Here is a 15073-nt window from a genome sequence, read left to right on the forward strand (position 1 = left end):
CTGCCTCCTAACACCCTATGCTGCATCACTCTTAGTCCTTCCCATCCTAACTGTGAAGTGTAGTTCCTGGGGAATGCTACACATGTATGACCAGTAATACTTCCCTGAGCTACCTAGGGGATATATCTGGGAGCAGATCCAACAGTTTGAGTTACTGCTTCACCACCTAAGGGCATCACAGAAAGCAGCAGCTTTTAGAAAGGAGCTATGAAGAGAAGGTTCAAGTAGGATCATATGAGAGACCACATTCCCAAATAGCTGTGGAAAATGGAATGTTTGAGGAGTGCCTTTACCCTTTGATGTGAACACCATTTATAACAAACATTTATATGCTCTTGTCTTTTCTTCCCCTCCATATAACTTCATGTTTTCATACAAATGGATACTGTCACTAGTACAGGTTAAAAGTCTGCCTGCATAGCATGTGAACTGATACAGAAACTGAATATATGACAAGAAAACTATAATGCCAAAGACTCACCTGACAACAACATCATAGTCATCAATTTTTAACCCCAATGATTTATTTGCAAGTACTCCACCATTTCCCACAATAATACATCGCCGGCAGCTGAGACTGTGGAAGAAACAGAGGAAGAGGTGACTTTTGTAATGTAAATGCAAACAGAGCCACACATATTTAGTTTGCATGCATCTGAGAACTACAGGAAACCTTTGTAAATATTAAGAATTAGGGGGGAGACAGAGATACACTTGATCCCCAGCTCACCTCATCATGCCCAGGCATTACACGTGATAAACTGCTTTCAACACCTCACACCACGTGTGGCCTAATGAGATGAGCTGTCAGGACAAGCAGCTCCTCTCCCCCCACACCCGTGGTATGATGGGCTTGAATCAAACCCATCTGTTTACTTAAACCTTCTCATCATTCATTCAGCACTGAAATAACAATAAACCAAAGGCTTAGTGAGGAAGTCTTTTCTCCAAGCAATTTTATGAGTGCAGGCAGATCTTGCCAGGTTATCTGGGGTGTGCTCACCTTGGTGAGAGCAAAATTGCTGCTGTTATCACAAGACTTGGAGAGACAAAAAGACCCCACTAAATGGAGAGAAAAAAGACACCCCTCCCACTCCTGTCCAGTTGGAAACATATATGGAGACACCACAGGTGAGGAAAGGGAAGGGAAATAACCTTAATTAGAAAGAAAAAGAAACAGGAAAAAGAAGGAGGAGAACAGTTTCTTGTGGAACCCTGAGTCACGAGAACTCTCTGCAGCAGATGTTAAAAAGTGATTTTGTTTTGAAGACAGAGAAAAGGACTTCTTTCCAGCCATCTAATCCCAAACGCAGCTGGCTCTTCTGGCAGTGTGCCTCCATCTCTGGTAGTTCACTGAAGGAATACGTGTCTGCAGAGCCTTTTTCGGAAAGGGTCCAAGGCAATCAGTTGTTTGGAGCAGATCTCTGGCCTAGGCAGCCTTCCTAGTCCCAGGCACAGTCAACTGGGCTCTTCTAGGCTGTCCTCTCTGTGATGTCTAAAGAGCCAGCATGAGGAAAGCTCCACTTACGTGGGGTCCCTCTTTGCAGAGCAGGGCTGGAGTGCACTTAAAGACTCAGTTAAACCACTGAGGGTCACTCTGCTGACAGAGCCATTAGCTGGAGACACGTGCAGAATTAACAGCACCAAGAAATGCTCTGGAACAGCTTCCCCTGCCCAGAAAAAGTGTCATTGCATATCTGAGCCTTTCCAAAAGAAAAAACATCCTCAAGCAGATGGACATATTAGCCCAGTGTCTGTAAGGCTGAAGAAGCATAGATGTTTGTGATAATCAAACCACAACAGAGAAAGAATTTTATAGATGATGGCACAGCAAAAAAAAAACAAAACAAAACAGTTCTGGCAACAAGGGGAAAGCAGATGCAAGATCTGGTTCAGGCAGTATATTGTGACAAAGAGGGAAGTAAAAGAGTCATCCCCCAAATACACCCAAACAAGCAACAAAGGTGGTTACAGCTTTGTCAAAAACCTTTAGGAAAAGATACTGCAAAAGGGAAAAAAAGACATTGTTCAGTTCTGGCCAAGTGACATTTCGGATGGAAATACACTCTTCTGATGATTATGATAGGAAAGTTTGACCTCCTAAACAACAGGCTGCTGGGTGAAATACCGTAGTTTCTCTACTCAGTTGTCTCTCAGCCATGACTCTTCTTAATTTTCTCTTCTGAAGAAGGATACTATGTCAAAATCCAAAGGCTACAAGCTACGGAGACTCCCCTCTATCCTTTTCCCACCTATGTTAGGATGGTAGCTCTTACCAGTTTTGAATACAGATCTGCTTGTTCCAGCCTCAAACCACTTAATCACATTCTTTGCTTTTCTGCTAAATTAAAGCACCATCTACTGTCAGTAGCCCCTTCCACATCTGCATGTGTACAAACACTCGCCCCTCATGGGTCACACTGGTGAGCATGAGCTGCCACACATGAGATAAAAGAACCAGTTCCACCAGCCAAAGCTGCTCCAGCAGCTTTTCATGGCCCTGCTCCCACACAGCGCTCGTGGAATGATCAAAGCTCATTTTTAATCTTCCATTGACCATACCAACTGGAGCAAGCTCATCACATCTTGCACAGTAAGGCAGCTCTCCTAGGTCTTGATTCACACTTGCAGTACCTCTCTGAACAATTTTCAACTTCTCCCCAGATCTCTGAAGTACTGAATCTGGAAGACCAGCATGTGGAGCTAATGCTGCTCAAAGCAGAGTCCCCTTTACACAGAGATTTTACGTACATCATTCCAATCCTCTTTTTATAGTCATTGGTTTGCAGAATATAATCCTCATCTTGTAAACGTGATCTGTGTTGTCACACCTGTGATGCCTGATTTTTGATTTGGCTCCAAGGAAGCACTGTTCAGAGAAGGATCCCATGCAAAGGTCAAGACTGACCTGGTCCTGCTACTCCTTACTTTCCTAGTCTTTGGTTCTGGCAAATTTTTCTAGTGTTATTTTACCTTTATTCCAGATTGGTTTTAGCCCCTGCAAATACCTGCCAGCAGGACTACACAGGACGTGTCATTAAAGGATTAATTATCGACCCTGACAGTAACTTTTTAAAGATATGTTGACTATCCCATTCCTAAAAAGGATATATCTACAATGATGTAGTGTAGAATTAGAATATAATGGACTGAGACATAACTAATGCCTGTCTCTAAAAGGTTACCTTTATCATTTAAGCTTCTAGTTCATCTAAAAAATATATCCTCTATGTGGCAAGATTTCATTTCCACAAACCCAAAGTAACTCACATCAGTTATGCTGTCATTCAAGCTCTGCCCCAGATCTAACTTTCCCGGATTTTTCCTGCAAACCAAGCTAATCAACTTACAGCCATCTCTTTATCCTCTCCCATATTTTCCAAAAATGGCACAACATTTGCTTTTCTATCAAACGTTCCAAGAAGGGTCAAAAAGCAAACAGTAAAACAAACTAAAAAAATCTTTATTTAACTCTTTAAACACTCTGCATTGCTTACCTTGAAAGACAAATAATTGTCATTTTATATCCTCACAGTTACTAAAAAAAAAATACACAAAGTATTTCATTGTTGCTGTAAAATGGGACAACATCATTCTATTTTTATCTCCAAAAAAGAAACAAATACTTCAGTGAATGGTTCTGCCTTTACTCATCATAACTTTTAAGTTAATCACCTTTGCCCAGCTTCATGCCTGAGCCACCCTCATACCCTTGTGGTCCTGACACATTTAAATGTGTTCTTCTTTTTCCTTAAGTCTGCAGATAAGATTTTTCATTAGTGTCTTTCTGACCCTAAGGTCTAATCTTTGATCTTCCAGCAGCTTAAATTTCTTTCAAACATACTGTGCCCACTGATGGTGCCTGAGCATGGGAAACCTACACAGTCACTGCTGGCTCCAGGCAAGCTTCTGGCTGAAGAAACACACCGCGCAAGCAGCATCAGTTACAGCTCAATTGTTTCTCCACAAAGAAGTGTGCAAACACCTTTATGTTTGTTTACATAGTACATCAAAGCCCTATTTCTTTTCCAGAAGAGCTCAGGGATTGAACACATCGGACACAGCCCAGGTTCCAGTTTGCTACCAGGGTGGTATGAAGGAGGGTCATGGACTTTCCACAGACAGACTTTCCCTAAAGCCCTAAGGAGCCGCAGCCAGATGTACAGACTCTTGACACTGATACTCCAAGGTTGAGTTCATCTACACCAAAACCAGGATTCACGCAGATTTTCTCGAACAATATAGCCCTGTAAACACATGTTTGCATTGTAGTAATTCCTACTTCCTCTTCCTCTCCTATCAAAGCACTTTAGGGATTTGTCAGGGGAGAGAAACCACAAAGCCTTCCTTTACGCAACTTTGGAACTGAAGGCTTTGAGGAAAGATATAACAGAATAATTAAAAAACATCTTTAGGGGAACTGGTGCTTAGGGAGGCTTAGCATATTCTGGTTTGAACTGGCTGCTGCTACTTAAATGGGTGCTATCAACCCGAGCCACAGGGACACATATCTCTCCTGCTCTATCAAATTCCTTCCTGACTTGCTCAGTTTATATACTGCATTAGTAAAGATTGTGTTAGTCATAAGCTCAAACTCTCAGTTTTCCTTCATTACCACCTGGAGCCAATACAAAAAGGTCAGTTAGGTTTTTATATTTATGTCTTTTCATAGGAAATTTACATGTCATCACCACAGAGATTTAACCCCCAAATCCATTGAAGTCCAGCCAGCAAAAGGGCTGTGGAAATAGAAACCAAGCCCTGACCCATTTGCAGAATGAGGGACAGGCCACTGGATGAGCCACTAAAGGAAGCAGTGAAAATGTCAACAATATAAATGGGCTTGGAAAAGTCAGTGGAGGGCAGGAGAACTATGAAGTGTCAAAGACGAGGCCCACCAACATCTGTTCTAGGGAGAAAGACACGACAGCTCTGAAGGAAGAGGTCAGAGATTCTAAAGAAAGCCCCCTGTATCTCCAATCTTTTCCAGGAAAGCTCAGAGCTGACGTGTAACTACCCCCCCAAACACCACTGCAGCTTTACCTAGCCCCTGCCCTGGAGCAGAAGAGGGTTCAACACAAAGGTGCCACAGTAAGGAGCCATGAAGAGAGCTAAGAAAGCAGGGCACCACTTACACTGTGTTACAGGTGTGAACTATAGCCTTTGTGCACATGCCCTCCAGCTGTTGGTAGTTATAACACAATGGAGGGATTAGCTGAAGCGAGTTGGCAAAGCTGCTGTGGGATGATGAAAGGTGTACGCACACCCGGAAGGATCACGTTCGCCTCGTTTCAGCACCATGTCAGTACATTGTGTCAGGAAAGGTGCATCAGGATGCCCTTTGTTACAGGGATAATCAAACAAATAAATTCATTTCCAGGGCTTATGAGAGGCAAGTGAATGTAACATCTCAAGGACCAACTTCGTGAAGGAGGACAGAAATGGAGAAGCTTGGCTAGGGACGAGACCAAAGGCTTGGTGCAGATCCTCCACCACACAACTCTAATCCTCTCTTTCCTTCCAATGTTCTCACGCACTGCTCTGACCTCACCTTTCCTGCCTCTCCCACCCTTCCCCTGGGAAAGCTGCCTTCAAGAGTATAGTTACACGAACGTTTGTTTCAATGGGCTGGGCAGCACTCACCTTCCCACCCACCTCAGCCCTCCGCCTCTCCTGCTGCTGTTACAGCTCTGTGCCCACACAGTGCTGGAGTGGAAGGGGAGCTGTGGAAATGAGGTCACTGGAATGACCTGGGTTAAGAGAAAAAGTCATAAACTGGAATAATTTCACTGACCCACTTTTAAGTCCCTTTTCAAACAATGGCAGCGGGACAAAGTAGAAAATATGGATTCTTAGACTGGCTTTGCCAACAGAGAAAATGTTGGTGTGAACCCATCTTGAAGAGAGGGTGAACCTGCAGCCTTTTCCCTGCTTCTAGAATCAGCTCACTAGGCTTCTGAAAGCCTACAAGTGGAAGGGTTCACAAGATCTCCCAAGTCTGAGCCCTTGTACCTTACAGACTTGAGCTGTGTCTCTTACCTAACGCTTCCACAATAATGCATTTTTTCAGCCCTTAATCATAGAACCAAGAATGGTTTGTTTGGGTTGGAAGGGGCCTTTCAAGGTCCCTTAGGCCAGGTCCTCTCCAGCTGCTCCAAGGTGGTGAGCAAAGGAGAGAGGTCTGGCCTTTCTTGTTGACCAGTGAGCAGTAAGGGAGTGAGTCAAACCTCAAGGCTCTGCTCCCACCACACTGGAGCTGTCACAGAGAGGAACTGTTGGGCTGTGCTTTGAGCTTGAGAAAACATGAGTAAGCAGCTAACCTTCCTTCATCAGTCTGCTCTGTCAGCTCTTCTGGAATCCAAAATGGCAGATACCCATTGCAGCCACAGCTGGAATTCATTGACAACCACAGTGAAGAACATTTCTGGAACCATATCCAAGTCTTCATTCATGCCCTACTCACCAAGCAGGTTTTTGGCAGCATTAACATCTCCCACAGTACCCAAGCTCTCTCTCCTAATAACCCCTCTGATGCATGCTCCTTTGGGCTCTCACTTTGTGGCTTGCTATCCCAAGCCCTTCTCTCATACACACTTCAATTTTTAATTTTCCTAAGAACCTCTCACTTGGAAGGGCTTCGGGGGGTATTTGACTGTGAAGTTGTATGTACCACACAACCAACATCCACTGATTTGCCTCTATCACAACAATTCCCAAGAAAACAGTACTTCCTCAATATAAGTGTGTTTACACACCAGCAAACTTTGTTACTGGAATACCACAGAAATACATGTCTAGCCTGTTCCCCAGCTCTCATTCGTGTTTGGTGTCACAGGGACTTTGCATACATTTCATGAGGCTTGAGTGTTAGGTCTTTCCTATCTCTGCACCAAATCCATTATAAAGAACATTAACCAAAGCAAGCAGCTCATGCTAGAGTGGTTATGTTTCACAGCCTCCTGAGAAATTACTTTTAGAAAACTTGAAACATTCTACTCCTCAAAAAACAGGTGAGCAGCAAGGGTCACAATTACATTAACCTCCACTGCAAGAATCTTCCACCTGCCCTCTGTCATTAACACTAATTTCCCACGAGTAACCTTCTGAAAGAGTCTATATGTGGATTTTTCAACAGATTAAAATCTTAATTCTCCAACCAGAGCTGAGATAAACCCCAGATGGATGAGACTCAGTTGTGTGCAAAATCTCTAAGAAGGTCATCTGTGAAATGATTTTGCCTTCTGGACATAATTTCTCAAATTAATCCGAAGTCTGAAGGCTAACCCTACCCGGCACTGCTCTGAGGCAAGGCAAACTTCAAAGAAACCTAAATTAGCACACAGACTGTGAAAGACTAAGAATAAACTTTCACATAGAGAGTAGCTCCTAACTCTAACTACAGCAGGCAAGCTCTACAATCAATATGAGAGATGAGGTGACCTATGGAAAGGCTGGAAAAGCGTATGAACTTTGTTATGGAAAAGTGGGCAGAGCGGGAGCTGGGCCAGGAAATAAACCCAATGTGTTTAGAGAGCAGGAACTGTGTCAGCTCATGTTCAAGTACCACTGGAAAGAAGCAGTACCAGGACTCTGAAAAGGGCTCATGTCCCAGTAAAAACCTCTAACAGCTTCTGAAAAAAAATACCCCTAATCTGGGCAGTGACACTAAACCAAAACCTTGGGGCAAAGGGAAGGAATGACAGAAAAGCAAGGACAGCAAAGACTAAAGGCCTATCACTTGGAAGCTGGATTGTAAACATGCCATTGAGTTTCAGAAGCAACCTCTACAATAGGACTGAAGAATCAAAGAAGCTTCTAAAGGGTTGAATTCAAGTACCACAGGGCCCAGGAGACTTCTCTCCTTTGCATCCTAACACAGGCTTGGCCAACACACACATTCCTGCTTTATGAGTGAGGAACTGGTGAAAAACATTGTTGAAATAAGCCAGTCCCTTCTTTCTCTCTAAGAGTTTCTTATGATAGTGTTGTTTTGTCAGAAAGGCTGGAAAAATATAATGTGTTTATTGAAAATCTGCTATTTACTTATTTGAAAAAGTGGCAAGAGCACGTCTTGTAACAACACATGAAACAAAAGCATAGGAAATAGTCAAAAGCTTTATGCTACTTATGTTTGGCTTAACAGAGGTCTTCAGCATCTACAGATTTACTGGAAAGAGGACTCAGTTTCCAGCTCCTGACCTACCCAAAAAACACAGCCAAATTTACTGGCAAAAGTATCTGGCAAAAATGTCAAACAAAATTTATTTAGAACATATGGAAAAGAATCACTTCTACTCCTTCTATTCTAAAAGGTCTCCTCTTACCTGTCAAGAGCTGGAGTTAGACGGTAATCTTTGGTTGCTGACAGGATGGCTTTGATCAGATTATCTGGGGAGGAAGGAAGAAGACATTAGGAACAAGTTCTCACTTCTAATAAAAATGAAAAACAAAGTGATGTAAAGCATCTGATGCAGTTACTCAGAGGAACTGAAATAAGGTTTTCATTAGGAATAAACACTTTCACTTGCATATTCCTATTTTCTCTAGACAATGACCTTCACACATGGGCTGTAAAGACATGTTATGTGCCAAATTCTGATGCAGTGTGCAACTGCCTTGCATGGAGAGTGTGACAGGGGACAAGCACAGTACACTTTATAGCAGTGATTTCATACCCACTGCCCTGAGATGGCAGCTTAACAAACACTTCAGGCATGGGAAGGCCACTGTCACTGTCAGTGCTTGCCTTCAGACAAGCTTTTATGCAGCTGAGTGGTGAATTGGATGCAGGAACAGAAAGAACCAGGTTAAAACTGATGCTTTTTATTCTCCTGGGTTACTTTTGGTTTAGGTTCAGTTTCTCAGTCTGACTTTCTTCAATTAAACCACCATAATTGCTTAAAGACATGCCCATGGAACCACAGCCTACAGACACCCAGTGAATGCTGCAGCAACCAGATGGTGTAAGTTATGCAAGCATAGACACAGACACACAAATTAAATGCATTAAATTGCAGAAGCACAATCATTATACACAAATAATTCTATCAGCTATGGAAATTTTTGAGTCTGTTTCCCTCTAGATCTTGTCACTTGTCCCTAACTTTTCCACCTCTCTCCTCTATAGAGGTCCAAACTCCTTTACCACGATCCATCCAGGGCCAAGAAGCAGCAATGCTCTGGCTAGCTTGGATTTACAAATGCACCAGTTAACTTCAGAATGTCTGAAAAAAAGTCCATCTGCCTCCAAATCCTGACTCTAACTGTGGACTGAAGCAGATGCCTAAGAGGAGCATAAAACCAAAGCAAACAGACATAATATTTCCCTGAAATCCTCTTCTACCATTTAACTGTTTTCAAATCAGGGATTTCACATGTCAGGTACAGCTCCTTTGTATCTGGCAACCCTCAGTGATTTCTCTTCCATGAGCTCAGAATCCTCCTCGATCCATACAGAGTTTCAATCACCTCCCTTTCCCAATTTTGAATATGGCTTCTCTGAGCTTCATTTATGGGGGGAAAAGACTGTGAAGAATTAGTTGCCTTCCACTTTGCTTGGGAGATTGTAAATATCTATCATATCTTTCCCTTAAACATATCAGTCAATTAGTTCAAAAGTTCTTAGGAAACAACCAATGGAAATGAATAAATAAGTCTCATTTCTTTACAAAAGATTAAAAATGACACAGAAACATTAAGAAGACTGACATCAGGTGATTTTTTTACACTGAACTTAAATAGCTTTCCTGACAGGCACTACTTACTGCAATCAGCACAGTTTAGGGAGACCCTTTCAAATAAAGAGTTCTGCTCTTATTTACCGCGTCTCTCCACAGAAACTACAGGACAAGTGTGCAGGACCAACACACCAGCTTGAGACAGTCCATGTGCCAAACAGCTCTGAACCTGACAACAAGCTGGTGAGACACACAAGGCAGACAAACAAAGGTGATAAACAGAAAACTCTGACAGTTACTTTGAGATTTGGGGAAGTTTTTGACACGGCATCAGTGACAGCCCCTGCCAACCATCACAAGCTGAGAAGTGTGATTGCTTTCAGAAGATCATATTTTGGAGTGGAGTAAGGAAAGAGGCAATTTCTAAGGGCAAGAGCAACTTACTTTGATAACAAAATAGTGGTGTTGTTTAATTTTCCTTCATGTGAAGAATTTCTTTTGACGCATAGGCAGCAGGCTCCCCCCCTCCAACAGGAATGCTGTTTCCCTAAATCTGCCATAGGTTGCTGTGACCTCTAATGGCACCATGCCACAGTCCTCTCCTTGGCCTGCCTCATACACTGACTTTTCCTGGACAGCATGTGTTACTGTCTTTGTTTTCCCACAGTCTCAGAAAAGAGATCAAAGGATTGCGTGCCAAGGGTTGCAACTTCCCATCGACCAAAGCCTTTGTTATGCCAGGTTTGCTCTACCACCCACAAGTTACACCCTGCACTACTTGGAGACCATCCGATAGACTATTTTAAAAAGCACATTAAAATAATACAGCTGAGTAATGCTCTCACATAATTCAGGTTTCCTCACCTTGCCAGCTAATTAGTAATACCTTCATAGTGAGTGCTCAGGAATTAAATACAACTACTTTAGGAGTGGATATGGCAGTATTTGGAACAGAGATGCTTCCCATTCCCATAATCCAGAGAGAAAACGCAAACAAAACAAACAATATAGAACACTCAGCACAGACTATGAATGGCCAAACAGGAGATATCTCTTCAGCAGCCCCCACAGTCCAACAACCCATGGCATCCAAAAGGTTTTGGAAGCTGCACAAATCACAGTGTTATCATTCAAAACTGCTGGATGAAGCTCAATAAAAGTACTTCACTGTCCACTCGCAGCAGGAACGAACGTGGCACCAAGTTCTTCTAGTCCAGCCCCCTCACTGGAAGCTGGGAGCAGGAGCTGTGAGCACTGACAGGAAAAGACAATGTCTGGGGCAGGGGAGAGGCACTAGGTTGTTCTGGCTGAGCTGGAACTTTACTAGAAAATGTTCATTGCATTGCTGCTGAGGTGGGCATCTGCACTTGGCACTTTGCCTCTGGCATCAGGATGGAAAGACAAGATCTCCTCCAGCAGGAGCTTCTAGAACTCATTCCAACAGAACTCATTCCAACAGTAAAAATATGTGGTTTTCATACACCTCCTTCAAGTCAAAGGCTCTAAGGTTACACATATATACACACACGTGAACACATGTGCTTATTCCTGAATTCACGTTTTCAGGTCCTCCACCTGTTCTCATTTTTGAAAGCAGTGAAAATCTTTATACTCTGAGGGAATCAAACTTGCTGAAGTACATGAGGCAAGTAAGTGACATGACCAGGAACAGAACAAGGCCTTTGGCTCCTAGACAAGGAACCCTCAGCAAAAGGTCTCATCTTTGGACAGTCCTCTGACTTTTGTGTTCTTCACATATGTCCGGTACACTTCAATGACAAATTAATGGAAATGAACGTCAATATCCTGCATTTTCACCCTCACTTTCTCTCAGTATTAAATAATGAACACATCACTATGGCAAGCAATCTACTGAAGTTTTCTGCAGCTTGTTTATTATATTATTTTCTTGTCATGGAGAATTTAGCTCGCTGGGGAGTGTGGGAGATTATTTAACCCACTCATCTATCAGCCACTATGCATACACTATTACTGTAAAAACAAAGAAGCCTCTGCACTGTTTTCCTCCCATCTAGAGGAGCTGACTACATTTATCTAAGAATCCTGAGTTATCTTGACATATTCTATCAACTTTGCCTTATATCATCAGAAGATTCAAAAGCCAGCTCAGGACTGCATGATTTCTCTGAACCCAAGTACATCTTGACTTCAGGTTGACCCTGAAATTTTCAGACATTTGGAAAAACTAAAAGTAAATAGTTAGAAATCAGGCAGGCAGTGACCACACAGTGAGAACTAGCCTAAGTCTCAATTCTAGCCTTTTTCTCTGTTATTTATGTGAAGGAGTGGAAGAGACCTTCACTGTAAATGTCAACAACACTTAAAATTGTTGTTTCTAATGTACAAGCTTCTTGCTTGTATCATTAAAAAAAGATGGGAGACCTTTCCACTCCAGAGAGTTACCACAGGCATCTCACAGGGTCTCACCTCGAAAGCAGGCACACTGGGATGCTCGTGCACTCTCAAGCAGCCAAGAGAAGAGGCTGTAATTTTCACAAGTTTTCTGTACCAGCCATCTTCCTCAAAAAACAGCAAGTCTAGATGCCCTTATTGCCAGCAGTAAGTACCTGTGCATTAGGGTCAGGGGACAGTGTGCTGCTGCAGTTCTGTGTGTCTGCCCCGTGAGCCATGGCCAGTGCCCACCTCCATAGGTGGTCACCCAGCTGCCACCCTTCCAGCAACCACTTCTGCAGGGTACTGGGCATCAGCTTCAGCTTTGGGGAATACACTGCCTAGAGTGAGGTTGACTGACATCCCTAAAGCATTCCAGAAGACAGGTGAGACAGGTCCCTGTCCCATGATAACAGAAAGCCATGTGTGTGTCAGCTTCATGGGGAGAGTAAACTAAACACTACCAACGCTGTGGATTAAACAAATTGCAATGTTTACAAACAAGCTGTAGGCACAAGCCCAGTGCATACACTTTTTTTTAATACACTACCTGAAAGTTCACCTCTGTATAAAGTTCCTCCTTCAGAATTTTTTTCCCTTAAGATCTCCCTCCATATGGGAGCTGAGGAATGATCTTTCACAGAAGGATTTTTATGTCTTTTGATGAATGATCTTTACCTTAAGTCAAGGGAGGTGATTCTGCCACCCTACTCAGCCCCAGTGAGGCTGCATCTGGAGAGCTGTATCCAGTTCTGGGCTCCTCAGGACAAGAGAGACATGGAGCTCCTGGAGCAGGTCCAGCAGAGAGCAACAAAGATGATTTAGGGACTGGAGCATCTCTCTTATGAGGAAAGGCTGAGAGAGCTGGGCCTGTTCAGCATTGAGAGAGGACCTCATCAATGTCTGAAGGGACAAGAGGACGGACCAGGCTTTGCTCAGTGGTGCCAAGCAATGGGACAAGAGGCAACAGGCAGAAACTGAAGCACAGACAGTTCCACCTGACCATGAGGAAGAACTTCTTTATTGTGCAGGTGCCTGTGCACTGGAACAGGCTGCCCAGAGAGGCTGTGGAGTCTCCCTCACTGGAGATGTTCAAGAACTGTCTGGACACAATCCTGTGCCATGTGGTCTGGGATGACCCTGATAGAGCAGGGAGGTGGGACCAGGTGACACACTGTGGTCCCTTCCAGCCTGACCCACTCTGATTTCCCACCCAGGTGCCCAGCACGAGGCCATGGACCCAAGTCTTACCACATATTCTGTTCTCCAGCTCTCTTCCAGAAACACCAAGTCCAGCTGTAGACACACAACATTATTTCTATTTTAGTGAAGCTGGGAATCCAGTGATTACAACAGGTATCACAATGTGTCCGAAATTCCCTGCATCACTTCTTATTATTGATCAGCTAACTTCAGAAGGTGCATGCAGGAAAAAGCAGCTACAAAGACTCCTGAACTTATCAGTATATTGCAAACATGTGAACTGGCTCTCAAAGACAACTGAGTAATCTGTCCCCAGATCAAAACTTGTGTGTAAATACAAGAGTGGTTTTCTTGAGGTCATTAGCTGTACCAGATTTAGGTGGTTTACTTGAGATGCACTATACTAACAACAGGACTTAAAACTGCCACTCCTCCAAATATCCCAGTAATTCCATTGATGATTTTTAATGGCATTAAGACAAGAGGCATATATTGTTGCACAGGCACAAAACTCAAAGCAAAAGAGAAAAAAAAAGACTGAATACACATGGTACCCTCTCTAACAATTTTAGAAGAACCTGGCATGCGTTAAATGTAAGCTCCAGAAAGCCCTTAAGGCCTTTTTTTATAACAAGATATAAATAAAATACATAACATTTGGACTCTTCATTTACATCGTCGTTTTGGAGCCTTTAGGGATTTTTATTTTTTTTTTCCAAGCTTTTCTTCACAACCAAGAGTTTGTTTTTTCAGAACACAAGCTTAGTTCCCAACATAATCCCACGGCTTGGAAAGTTGGAACATTAATTTAAAAAACAATTATGCCAAAAAACGGGCAACGTTCTGCAACAACCATGCTTTAACCATTTTGATCCAAACTCAAGTTCAGTGCACAGGAAACAATAAAGCCTGTAAAACAGGGGAATTCACGCCAAATAAAATGGCCCTTGAAAGATTCACAATATGCTGGTTGAAGACAAGCAGGAAAATAAATACAGTTGTTACAGAGGGCTGTTCTTCCCTTCATTGCTGCATTTTTGTTGGCCCTTCACAGGTGGCCAAAAATGCCAAAAAACTCAATAGCTACTACAATGATTCCTAATTCTTCCGACCCTTGCAGAAGCACTAAGAAATGGCACTTCAAAACCCAACAGCCAGAGGAGATCTGCTTTTCCCTCTGGGAGGTAAAGCAGAGGAATAATATCCATGTCTCAATCGCACTTCAAGACTTCTGTGACGACCTCCAATACGGAGTCACCCAATTAACTGCAAACTTGAGGTTTGAGTCTCCCTGGGGCACCTTTCCCTTCTCAGCGGGTTGGGGAAAGGACTATTTTTAGGCACACTCAGAAACAAAGCATCAGTTTTGACTGAAATAATGGACCGCACAGGAGGGTTGTACTTTCATCAGGAGAGCTCAAGCGTGGAAGTTGATTCAACTTCAAAATTCACACTATAACTTCCCTTTAGAGGCTTTACTCGATAATGAAAAGCTGGCCCTCTACCTCTTCTGAAACTTTTTTTTTTTTTCCTTTCAAACCTCTAATTTAATTTCTCGAGGTTATAAAATCAGCTGAATTCCCTGGGGAAACAGCAACATTTTTATATCTATATTCCCACGTGATATCGGCAACTATTACCAATTTTGGTCAAATGCAAAATTCTAGTGGAAACTAGTTCAGAAATCAAACTCAGGAAGAAACAACAATCTTGTGTTAATACCTACTCTGAATAGAACTAATGGCTATCCATGCTTGTGCTTCTTGGTTATTTGTTAGAGG

General features: G+C 42.9%; 1 protein-coding gene across 14 annotated transcripts in view; it reads right to left on the reverse strand.

Annotated features, from left to right (window-relative positions):
• Positions 1 to 15073, reverse strand: part of ST3GAL3 (ST3 beta-galactoside alpha-2,3-sialyltransferase 3) — a 177852-nt gene that overhangs the window by 50365 nt on the left and 112414 nt on the right. For all 14 annotated transcript variants that reach the window (XM_064665443.1, XM_064665433.1, XM_064665445.1 and 11 more), the window contains 2 exons: positions 8325 to 8388; positions 482 to 577 (listed from right to left, as the gene is read on the reverse strand). In XM_064665443.1, the coding sequence (XP_064521513.1) occupies positions 482 to 577; positions 8325 to 8388 (160 nt within the window). The remainder of the gene's footprint in view (positions 1 to 481; positions 578 to 8324; positions 8389 to 15073) is intronic.

The sequence above is a fragment of the Pseudopipra pipra genome, chromosome 9, assembly GCF_036250125.1.
Source record: "Pseudopipra pipra isolate bDixPip1 chromosome 9, bDixPip1.hap1, whole genome shotgun sequence".
Lineage (NCBI taxonomy): Eukaryota > Metazoa > Chordata > Aves > Passeriformes > Pipridae > Pseudopipra > Pseudopipra pipra.